This window comes from Pseudophryne corroboree, chromosome 9, assembly GCF_028390025.1.
Source record: "Pseudophryne corroboree isolate aPseCor3 chromosome 9, aPseCor3.hap2, whole genome shotgun sequence".
Taxonomy (NCBI): domain Eukaryota; kingdom Metazoa; phylum Chordata; class Amphibia; order Anura; family Myobatrachidae; genus Pseudophryne; species Pseudophryne corroboree.
The window spans coordinates 14751740-14764102 of record NC_086452.1 but is presented as its reverse complement, the minus strand read 5'-3'; the positions used below and the strand labels follow the sequence as shown (position 1 = coordinate 14764102).

The window sequence follows — 12363 nt, the reverse complement described above, 5'->3', positions numbered from 1 at the left end:
CACTGGAAGAGTAAGTCCTGGGCTGCACAGTGACTGCACACACTGGATTTTAGTAGCTTGGCGTACACATAGCATCGCACTGGAGGAGTAAGTCCTGGGCTGCGCACACACTGGATTTTAGTAGCTTGGCGTACACATAGCATCGCACTGGAAGAGTAAGTCCTGGGTCCTGGGCTGCGCACACACTGCACACACTGGATTTTAGTAGCTTGGCGTACACATAGCATCGCACTGGAAGAGTAAGTCCTGGGCTGCACAGAGACTGCACACACTGGATTTTAGTAGCTTGGCGCACACATAGCATCGCACTGGAAGAGTAAGTCCTGGGCTGCGCGCACACTGCACACACTGGATTTTAGTAGCTTGGCGTACACATAGCATCGCACTGGAAGAGTAAGTCCTGGGCTGCGCACACACTGCACACACTGGATTTTAGTAGCTTGGCGTACACATAGCATCGCACTGGAGGAGTAAGTCCTGGGCTGCGCACACACTGGATTTTAGTAGCTTGGCGTACACATAGCATCGCACTGGAAGAGTAAGTCCTGGGTCCTGGGCTGCACAGAGACTGCACACACTGGATTTTAGTAGCTTGGCGCACACATAGCATCGCACTGGAAGAGTAAGTCCTGGGCTAAGCACACACTGGAGTTTAGTAGCTTGGCGCACACATAGTAGCGCACTGGAAGAATAAGTCCTAGGATGCACAGAGACTGCACACACTGGAGTTTAGTAGCTTGGCGTACACATAGCATCGTCCTGGGATGCACAGAGACTGCACACACTGGATTTTAGTAGCTAGGCGCACACATAGCATCGCACTGGAAGAGTAAGTCCTGGGCTAAGCACACACTGCACACACTGGAGTTTAGTAGCTTGGCGCACACATAGTAGCGCACTGGAAGAATAAGTCCTGGGATGCACAGAGACTGCACACACTGGAGTTTAGTAGCTTGGCGTACACACAGCATCGTCCTGGGATGCACAGAGACTGCACACACTGGATTTTAGTAGCTAGGCGCACACATAGCATCGCACTGGAAGAATAAGTCCTGGGCTGCACAGAGACTGCGCACACTGGATTTTAGTAGCTAAGCGCACACATAGCATCGCACTGGGCTGCACAATGTGAATTTTAGCAGCTCGGCGTACACATGCGACCGCACACTTGCACAGCGAATTTACACTTCCCCTGAAGGTGGCGACTATCTGATCGCAGGACAGCAAAGTTAGCATCCCGGCGATCAGATCTGAATCCCCCCCCCAAAGTCCCGACATATACTAGGAATAATTGCTGCAGAGCTTCATACAGGTATAAGGGATGGCCAAGAGCCGTCTACTGTGTTGGGTGCAGCTAAGCACATTTACGCGGAGCTGCGTGCTAGCGCCGTGTAGTTTCACTGCTAGAAATCCCCTTTAGGTCCCATACACACGGGTGTCATTCCCGGTCACTGTCATCCATTGTTTTCTATAAACAGGATGGGAGCATAAAGAAGTAATTAAAGCTGCTTCATAATGTTTCTTATGGTAATAATATGCGAGTGTGATGCACGTAGACCCCATGCGCTCTGGAGAATAGGTGTCAGCCTATAGTTGCGCTGCGCCCTTCTCGCTGCAGTATAACGTGCATTGGGGGTCATTCCGAGTTGTTCGCTCGGTAAAAATCTTCGCATCGCAGTGATTTTCCGCTTAATGCGCATGCGCAATGTCCGCACTGCGACTGCGCCAAGTAAATTTACTATGCAGTTAGGATTTTTACTCACGGCTTTTTCTTCGTTCTGGCGATCGTAATGTGATTGACAGGAAATGGGTGTTACTGGGCGGAAACAGGCCGTTTTATGGGCGTGTGGGAAAAAACGCTACCGTTTCCGGAAAAAACGCAGGAGTGGCCGGAGAAACGGGGGAGTGTCTGGGTGAACGCTGGGTGTGTTTGTGACGTCAAACCAGGAACGACAAGCACTGAATTGATCGCAGATGCCGAGTAAGTCTGGAGCTACTCAGAAACTGCTACGAGATGTGTAATCGCAATATTGCGAAAACATCGTTCGCAATTTTAAGATGCTAAGATTCACTCCCAGTAGGCGGCGGCTTAGCATGAGCAAATCTGCTAAAATCAGCTTGCGAGCGAACAACTCGGAATGACCCCCATTGTTCCCATAGGACTATCACATATGTAGACGATTGCCATATTTCCATCTACAACGTACAGCGAGGTGTATTATGTCGTCAGCGGAGTTACTCTTTACGTTTTGGAGGACTTTTAAGGACTGTGTGTTGTGGCTGGAAACAGATGAATTGCTGGCCTGCATTAGGGAGTGATAGCTGGGAGATCAGACGCCTGACCACAATAGAGAAGTTTTCATGACTGAATCCGGTAGAGATAATATAATGCTTTTATCTGCGGAGTGGAAGCGCAATACTTTCCGTACAGCTTTCTGTAGCTTTTCAGCATTTCCCTCTACAGGAGTACGTTCTGCCCCATCTGTGAGGGGTTGGGTACCGTACACGTCCACATAGAAGAGAGAGACTGTATAGCCAAAACAATATTCCATAAAGAATCCCCAATCCCCACATGCTCACTCTTTATATCTGTTATTATTGTGTGAGTCCTTACATGACAGCGGTGGTGCCGTGCCAAGCTGAAGCGAACACCCTTAGCCGTGCCGGGTGCCAACAAACACACACATTGTTCTCATTATACTGGGTGCGGTGATATAAGTCTGACTTCTCATAAATGCTTTACAGCTGGAGGTCCTGCCTGGTGGGTCGGGAAATTGGTTTCAATGTGTAAAATATATCGAACAGCCCGAAGGGGCATTCATTGTCAGATTGCAATCCTGTTTCCGCCCCGTACAGATGGGCGTTCAAGAATCAGAATTCACGTACTACCCACTGAAACTGCACAAACGTCAGATGTGTTTTGGCTGCATTTTACAAACGCTCTTAATTGGTTTGGAAGTTACTTGGCAATTTAGGAATAAGATGATCATGTGTTATATATATGTGTTTTACTACCGGTCTAATTGGATGAATTAAGCAAGCCATGGAAAAATATGGCATCAGATTTCATAGTAAAGATAATTTTCAGAATAACAGAATGTAGTAGTCCGTGGCCCTGAGCATTATTGCACCCTGTTACCTGTTCTGCTTAGTCCGATGTACTGTATGTAACGTATGTGTGTACATGTAGTACAGTAACTAAAATATTGTATGCTGCCTCCAATAAAAACGTGAATTAGTGCAGCGCAAACCTGTGTATTGTGCATAGAAATCCTGCATTTTCCTCTTGCATGGTCTGTATTAATGTAACTTACAGTATATACATACTGATAAAATGACTGCCTGTATATAAGAAAATGTGTAAATGTAAGCAGCGAGTGTTGTACGCAGCAGATGTGCATCGTGTCTGCATCTTGTTACTATATTTACTCTCCGCCTTACAAGTCCTCAGCGCTCCGTTTAGGTTTATTTCTTCTGTGTCCCTAAGTCCCCACTTAAAACTCCTTTGTAAGATGGCTAAATGCGCACTGTTATCTTGCTCATTCTTTCCATTCTGTTTGCAAACTATGTTTGAACCTTATTAATAATGAAAGTAACTGGTGAGAGACATAATTCAAAGTGACGGTCCTGATGTCACTCTAATGTGCATTGTTAGATTTCCCAGATGAATTGTTTGTATGCTGCATTTTATATTGTTTGGTCGACTGCCCTTCTCTTCTCAGACTATGTCACATATCCTCCAGCATCCTGAGCAGTGGTCGGAGGCCTCTCGGTAACCTGAGCAGTGGTCGGAGGCCTCTCGGTAACCTGAGCAGTGGTCGGAGGCCTCTCGGTAACCTGAGCAGTGGTCGGAGGCCTCTCTGTAACCTGAGCAGTGGTCGGAGGCCTCTCTGTAACCTGAGCAGTGGTCGGAGGCCTCTCTGTAACCTGAGCAGTGGTCGGAGGCCTCTCTGTAACCTGAGCAGTGGTCGGAGGCCTCTCTGTAACCTGAGCAGTGGTCGGAGGCCTCTCTGTAACCTGAGCAGTGGTCGGAGGCCTCTCTGTAACCTGAGCAGTGGTCGGAGGCCTCTCTGTAACCTGAGCAGTGGTCGGAGGCCTCTCTGTAACCTGAGCAGTGGTCGGAGGCCTCTCTGTAACCTGAGCAGTGGTCGGAGGCCTCTCTGTAACCTGAGCAGTGGTCGGAGGCCTCTCTGTAACCTGAGCAGTGGTCGGAGGCCTCTCTGTAACCTGAGCAGTGGTCGGAGGCCTCTCTGTAACCTGAGCAGTGGTCGGAGGCCTCTCTGTAACCTGAGCAGTGGTCGGAGGCCTCTCTGTAACCTGAGCAGTGGTCGGAGGCCTCTCTGTAACCTGAGCAGTGGTCGGAGGCCTCTCTGTAACCTGAGCAGTGGTCGGAGGCCTCTCTGTAACCTGAGCAGTGGTCGGAGGCCTCTCTGTAACCTGAGCAGTGGTCGGAGGCCTCTCTGTAACCTGAGCAGTGGTCGGAGGCCTCTCTGTAACCTGAGCAGTGGTCGGAGGCCTCTCTGTAACCTGAGCAGTGGTCGGAGGCCTCTCTGTAACCTGAGCAGTGGTCGGAGGCCTCTCTGTAACCTGAGCAGTGGTCGGAGGCCTCTCTGTAACCTGAGCAGTGGTCGGAGGCCTCTCTGTAACCTGAGCAGTGGTCGGAGTCCTCTCTGTAACCTGAGCAGTGGTCGGAGGCCCCTCTGTAACCTGAGCAGTGGTATGATGCTTCTCTGTAACCTGAGCAGTGGTATGATGCTTCTCTGTAACCTGAGCAGTGGTATGATGCTTCTCTGTAACCTGAGCAGTGGTATGATGCTTCTCTGTAACCTGAGCAGTGGTATGATGCTTCTCTGTAACCTGAGCAGTGGTATGATGCTTCTCTGTAACCTGAGCAGTGGTATGATGCTTCTCTGTAACCTGAGCAGTGGTATGATGCTTCTCTGTAACCTGAGCAGTGGTATGATGCTTCTCTGTAACCTGAGCAGTGGTATGATGCTTCTCTGTAACCTGAGCAGTGGTATGATGCTTCTCTGTAACCTGAGCAGTGGTATGATGCTTCTCTGTAACCTGAGCAGTGGTATGATGCTTCTCTGTAACCTGAGCAGTGGTATGATGCTTCTCTGTAACCTGAGCAGTGGTATGATGCTTCTCTGTAAACTGAGCAGTGGTATGATGCTTCTCTGTAAACTGAGCAGTGGTATGATGCTTCTCTGTAAACTGAGCAGTGGTATGATGCTTCTCTGTAACCTGAGCAGTGGTATGATGCTTCTCTGTAAACTGAGCAGTGGTATGATGCTTCTCTGTAAACTGAGCAGTGGTATGATGCTTCTCTGTAAACTGAGCAGTGGTATGATGCTTCTCTGTAAACTGAGCAGTGGTATGATGCTTCTCTGTAAACTGAGCAGTGGTATGATGCTTCTCTGTAACCTGAGCAGTGGTATGATGCTTCTCTGTAACCTGAGCAGTGGTATGATGCTTCTCCGTAACCTGAGCAGTGGTCGGGGGCCTCTTCCATTACTTGAGCAGTGGTCAGAGGCCTTTCTGTAACCTGAGCAGTGGTCGGGGGCCTCTCTGTAACCTGAGCAGTGGTCGGGGGCCTCTCTGTAACCTGAGCAGTGGTCGGGGGGGGGGGCTCTTCAGTTACCTGAGCAGTGGTCGGAGGCCTCTCTGTAACCTGAGCAGTGGTCGGGGGCCTCTCTGTAACCTGAGCAGTGGTCGGGGGCCTCTCTGTAACCTTAGCAGTGGTCGGGGGGGGGGGGGGGGGGCTCTTCAGTTACCTGAGCAGTGGTCGGAGGCCTCTCTGTAACCTGAGCAGTGGTCGGAGGCCTCTTCCGTTACCTGAGCAGTGGTCGGAGGCCTCTTCCGTTACCTGAGCAGTGGTCTGAGGCCTCTTCCGTTACCTGAGCAGTGGTCGGAGGTCTCTTCCGTTACCTGAGCAGTGGTCGGAGGCCTCTCTGTAACCTGAGCAGTGGTCGGAGGCCTCTCTGTAACCTGAGCAGTGGTCGGAGGCCTCTCTGTAACCTGAGCAGTGGTCGGAGGCCTCTCTGTAACCTGAGCAGTGGTCGGAGGCCTCTCTGTAACCTGAGCAGTGGTAGGAGGCCTCTCCCGTTACCTGAGCAGTGGTCGGGGGCCTCTCTGTAACCTGAGCAGTGGTCAGGGGGGGGGGGGGGGAGCTCTTCCGTTACCTGAGCAGTGGTCGGAGGCCTCTTCCGTTACCTGAGCAGTGGTCGGGGGCCTCTCTGTAACCTGAGCAGTGGTCGGGGGGGGGGCTCTTCCGTTACCTGAGCAGTGGTTGGAGGCCTCTTCTGTAACCTGAGCAGTGGTTGGATGCTTCTCTGTAACCTGAGCAGTGGTCGGAGGCCTCTTCCGTTACCTGAGCAGTGGTCGGGGGCCTCTCTGTAACCTGAGCAGTGGTCAGGGGGGGCTCTTCCGTTACCGGAGCAGTGGTCGGGGGCCTCTCTGTAACCTGAGCAGTGGTGGGGGGGGGGGGGGGGCTCTCCAGTTACCTGAGCAGTGGTCGGGGGGGGGGGGGGGGGCTCTTCAGTTACCTGAGCAGTGGTCGGGGGCCTCTCCGGCCACGTTTTCCTACACAAATTTCTCATCCTTTTCTCTGTCTATGTATTACTAACAGAGCTTGTTTGGGTGCTAAAGGGAAATGTGTAAGTGTAGCACAGTCTTACATTCCATGTAACAGGGTACATGGCATTAAGTTGGGGTGTAAGTTACACCTTTTGTAAGTTGCTTACCTCAAAATATTTTTACCTCCTATGAGACGATTTCAATTGCTTCCGGCAACCGTAATCGCAGCGAGTTACAAAATTACTCTTGTTCCCCTAACCTAAATTTGGTTCCATCGATGGCTAGTATCAGCCAAAGCTGTGTAACCTCTCACTAGTCCACGTCGCTTCCTTATTGCACCAGCCAGTGGAATGACCGCAAATTGCGTAGCACCGACCCTCGCTATCTGTCATACAGAATGTTACTTTAGCACTGTTTTGTTTATTATTCTTTTAAGACATTTAAGGAAAACCTAGATTTCTAAGATGCCTGATAGCGAGTGATACATTGTAACCTTCTTTCTCGTTTTCTATTTACTGATTAATTTATTTTTCCTTTCACAGCTCAATCTTGTGTTTCTGGCAATCACGCTCTGCAAAATGGTGAAACACTCCAACACTTTAAAGCCAGACTCCAGCCGCTTGGAAAACATTAAGTAAGTGACCTGTGTGCTCCGCTGTAAGCGGGAATTCTGCTTTTACTGTTGCGCAGTTTATCAGTCAGCAATAGAGATGTCACGGCTCCATTAGGCCGGGCCACCGTCACGCTCCTTCCACAGCGTAGTACGCACTGGTCAGAGATAAATAATCCCTTCCCTGAAATGATGCTCCTAAATTGCATAAATGAATTAGAGTACTCCGTAGCAATAGGGTAATTTCATTTGCATTTAAAATGCCGTTTAAAATGATGATCTCGTCCACAAGGCTGATATGATTATGTGAGGTTTGTTTTTCTAAATGACTTTGTGATGCTGGGATGGTAAATACTTCTCACTTGTAATCCGGCTCCTCCGAGAGCGGACTCTATTACTAAAGTTAACTTACAGATGATCTTTTCTAATTAAACAAACGTTTGCTTTAATGTTGAAGCCACTTACAATCTTCTGAAAGGTGTTCTTTAGTGAAGGGGCCTCTTCATTGACAGATTGTTGTGTTACGGGGTGACCTTTACAGGCTCGTGTACTGCCTTGGTTGTGTGGGCTCCGCTCAGGTTTTATGGTTGGTGCAAATTGGACGTTATTGTTGTACAATTGATTATCTATACTGCTCTGTATGGTGAAAGGAGAATGGATGCAGAAAATTGCCTGTAAATAAGTCTAGATTAACATTTGCAAACAGGATTTTTGTGCTTCAAAAGAAACTCCAAATCCGGTTGTAAACTAAAAGGTTGTATGACGCATAAGGGCTCATGCACAGTGGGAAGGAATATACGTCTATAGAAAATGCAGCGTTTTGCTTGTAGAGCTGCCCCTTATGCACAAGGATAACATATGTGCCTGCTTTACTGGAGCAGGGAACCTTAGTATACTAGCTACCGGGCAAAGCTATGCTGGGTGGAACATTTTACCCCTTTAGGAGTCGAAAAAGCCTCACTTTAGTGGTGGCTGCAAATAACTGTCACAGTATCCAGACCACCTGGCAGGTCACATGTTCCAGGTCACCCAGCAGTCGCACAGGGAGAGTTCACTAACTGTCACATGTTCCAGAGCGCAATGGTGATGCGTTGTAAATGGCAGGCAGACATTTTGTCGCTTAACACCGAAATGAAGCAACCAATTACAACACTAATATTTTTCTGCAAATCTATGTACCAATACCTTTTAACTTGGCATATGATGTGCCCTGCTCAGACAATGACGTAATAGACATACATCACTCCTAAAAGTCCTCGTTCTGCTATTAATATATAGATTTGCCTGCTGTGCTCCACCAGGAGAGAGCAGTAGTATCTGTGTCTGTATTACACTGGGAGAGAGCAGTAGTATATGTGCCTGTGTTACACCGGGAGAGAGCAGTAGTATATGTGCCTGGATTACATCGGGAGAGAGCAGTAGTATATGTGCCTGGATTACACCGGGAGAGAGCAGTAGTATATGTGCCTGGGTTACATCGGGAGTGAGCAGTAGTATTTGTGTCTGGGATACACCGGGAGTGAGCAGTAGTATTTGTGTCTGGGATACACCGGGAGAGAGCAGTAGTATATGTGCCTGGGTTACACCGGGAGAGAGCAGTAGTATATGTGCCTGGGTTACATCGGGAGAGAGCAATAGTATATGTGCCTGGGTTACATCGGGAGAGAGCAGTAGTATATGTGCTGGGTTACATCTGGAGAGAGCAGTAGTATATGTGCCTGGCTTACACCGGGAGAGAGCAGTAGTATATGTGCCTGGGTTACACCGGGAGAGAGCAGTAGTATATGTGCCTGGGTTACATCGGGAGAGAGCAGTAGTATATGTGCCTGGGTTACACCGGGAGAGAGCAGTACACCAGGAGAGAGCAGTAGTATATGTGCCTGAGTTACATCGGGAGAGAGCAGTAGTATATGTGCCTGGGTTACATCGGGAGAGAGCAGTAGTATATGTGCCTGGGTTACATCGGGAGAGAGCAGTAGTATATGTGCCTGGGTTACATCGGGAGAGAGCAGTAGTATATGTGCCTGGGTTACACCGGGAGAGAGCAATAGTATATGTGCCTGGGTTACACCGGGAGAGAGCAGTAGTATATGTGCCTGGGTTACACCGGGAGAGAGCAGTAGTATATGTGCCTGGATTACATCGGGAGAGAGCAGTAGTATATGTGCCTGGATTACACCGGGAGAGAGCAGTAGTATATGTGCCTGGGTTACATCGGGAGAGAGCAGTAGTATATGTGCCTGGATTACATCGGGAGAGAGCAGTAGTATATGTGCCTGGATTACACCGGGAGAGAGCAGTAGTATATGTGCCTGGGTTACATCGGGAGAGAACAGTAGTATATGTGCCTGGGTTACATCGGGAGAGAACAGTAGTATATGTGCCTGGGTTACACCGGGAGAGAGCAGTAGTATATGTGCCTGGGTTACATCGGGAGAGAGCAGTAGTATATGTGCCTGGATTACATCGGGAGAGAGCAGTAGTATATGTGCCTGGATTACACCGGGAGAGAGCAGTAGTATATGTGCCTGGGTTACATCGGGAGAGAACAGTAGTATATGTGCCTGGGTTACATCGGGAGAGAACAGTAGTATATGTGCCTGGGTTACACCGGGAGAGAGCAGTAGTATATGTGCCTGGGTTACACCGGGAGAGAGCAGTAGTATATGTGCCTGGGTTACACCGGGAGAGAGCAGTAGTATTTGTGTCTGGGATACATCGGGAGAGAGCAGTAGTATATGTGCCTGGGTTACACCGGGAGAGAGCAGTAGTATATGTGCCTGGGTTATATCGGGAGAGAGCAGTAGTATATGTGCCTGGGTTATATCGGGAGAGAGCAGTAGTATATGTGCCTGGGTTACACCGGGAGAGAGCAGTAGTATATGTGCCTGGGTTACACTGGGAGAGAGCAGTAGTATATGTGCCTGGGTTACATCGGGAGAGAGCAGTAGTATATGTGCTGGGTTACATCGGGAGAGAGCAGTAGTATATGTGCCTGGGTTACACCGGGAGAGAGCAGTAGTATATGTGCCTGGGTTACACCGAGAGAGAGCAGTTCACCAGGAGAGCAGTAGTATATGTGCCTGAGTTACATCGGGAGAGAGCAGTAGTATATGTGCCTGGGTTACATCTGGAGAGAGCAGTAGTATATGTGCCTGGGTTACACCGGGAGAGAGCAGTAGTATATGTGCCTGGGTTACACCGGGAGAGAGCAGTAGTATATGTGCCTGTGTTACACCGGGAGAGAGCAGTAGTATATGTGCCTGGGTTACACCGGGAGAGAGCAGTAGTATATGTGCCTGGGTTATATCGGGAGAGAGCAGTAGTATATGTGCCTGGGTTACACCGGGAGAGAGCAGTAGTATATGTGCCTGGGTTACACCGGGAGAGAGCAGTAGTATATGTGCCTGGGTTACACCGGGAGAGAGCAGTAGTATATGTGCCTGGGTTACACCGGGAGAGAGCAGTAGTATATGTGCCTGGGTTACATCGGGAGAGAGCAGTAGTATATGTGCCTGGGTTACATCGGGAGAGAGCAGTAGTATATGTGCCTGGGTTACACCGGGAGAGAGCAGTAGTATATGTGCCTGGGTTACACCGGGAGAGAGCAGTAGTATATGTGCCTGGGTTACATCGGGTGAGAGCAGTAGTATATGTGCCTGGGTTACACCGGGAGAGAGCAGTAGTATATGTGCCTGGGTTACATCGGGTGAGAGCAGTAGTATATGTGCCTGGGTTACACCGGGAGAGAGCAGTAGTATATGTGCCTGGGTTACACCGGGAGAGAACAGTAGTATATGTGCCTGGCTTACACCGGGAGAGAGCAGTAGTATATGTACCTGGGTTACACCGGGAGAGAGCAGTAGTATATGTGTCTGGGTTACATCGGGAGAGAGCAGTAGTATATGTGCCTGGGTTACATCAGGAGAGAGCAGTAGTATATGTGCCTGGGTTACATCGGGAGAGAGCAGTAGTATATGTGCCTGGGTTACACCAGGTTCACATTTTAAATCTGGCAAGTGATCTGCTTCCAAGCAGGCACATATGCTTCTCTTTGTGGTCAGCAGGGGGCATATTGTAGTATGTCCGACCCCCTCGGTGCAAGGTTTCCTAGGTGCACAAAGCATCCCAGTCAGCATGGGAAGGCTGCATTAGAGATTTTGGTGCATAATGTTCTCAGCTGAAAACGCTATATGCTGGGATCAGAAGACACAGATGACCTTTCCCTCCAATTCTGCATGAGCCCAGTAACGGGTGAGGTGTAGGGGGGGGTACAGAGGACGTTATCTAGCGGCGTGTGGCCAGGGACTAGGCTCAGCAGCCGGGGCAATGTTAGATGACTCTCTCCTCATTGCATGTTGCATGGTGATAGCGAGTTTTATGTTCAGCATCTTGTCTTTCTTTCCTTTTCCTCCCTCTGTCTCATCCACTCCAGTAATTACCGTGTATGTGACGGCTACTATAATACGGACTTACCTGGGTAAGGTGAATCCTTACATTAACAATTCTGGCATGACTTTCTTTTATTGAACAATCCCAACTCCCTCCTCCAATACCCCTTATAAGAGTTTGTAATTTGCTCCCTTCCCCCTAATTCTTTCTGTGTATAATAATGCTCCTGTTCTCTTCCACTTCTGTCTCTAACAATTTGATTTCTCTCCTCTGCTTGTAACGCTCTCTAGATATGAAGATAATAAGCCTTTTATCAAGTAAGAGACCATTAGCTAGATGTGAAATGCCCTATCTGAAATCGCCCTCATCCTCCATTTCCATCTTCTTTTCTCCTCCGCTCAGTTCTGGTTGGGTCATGCACGACCATCCCCCCCCCCCCTTCCCCCTTATCAGGATTTATTCCTCTCTACCATCCGTATTCTGTTTTCTCTCTCTCTCATTGTGCCGTCAGCTCACGCCTCATTGTTTACGCAGTGTATTTATAATATTCATTTCAGCTTTTTGTGATGAGACATCATGGGTATAAAACAAATTCTAGGCCGGTTCACAGTGTGTCTGTGAGTCGGGGAGCCATAGCGATGCTTTTGACCGGGAGAAGCGATGAAAGGTGCTTCTTACACGAGCAATAAAATAATAATTACTGTTAATGACTTGCTTTGCATAAGCTCTACTGCTAACATTCACTAATATGTATGGAAATGATGCAGATTTCTGCTTGGGGG

The 12363-nt window shown here is 48.9% G+C and overlaps 1 protein-coding gene across 29 annotated transcripts in view; it reads left to right on the top strand.

The window, feature by feature from the left end:
* Nucleotides 1-12363, top strand: part of ADGRL2 (adhesion G protein-coupled receptor L2) — a 198739-nt gene that overhangs the window by 172338 nt on the left and 14038 nt on the right. For 21 of the 29 annotated variants that reach the window (XM_063939006.1, XM_063938985.1, XM_063938992.1 and 18 more), the window contains 3 exons: nucleotides 7122-7213; nucleotides 11625-11669; nucleotides 11872-11898. In XM_063939006.1, the coding sequence (XP_063795076.1) occupies nucleotides 7122-7213; nucleotides 11625-11669; nucleotides 11872-11898 (164 nt within the window). The remainder of the gene's footprint in view (nucleotides 1-7121; nucleotides 7214-11624; nucleotides 11670-11871; nucleotides 11899-12363) is intronic. The other 8 variants (XM_063938995.1, XM_063938989.1, XM_063938988.1 and 5 more) reach the window with 1 other exon arrangement.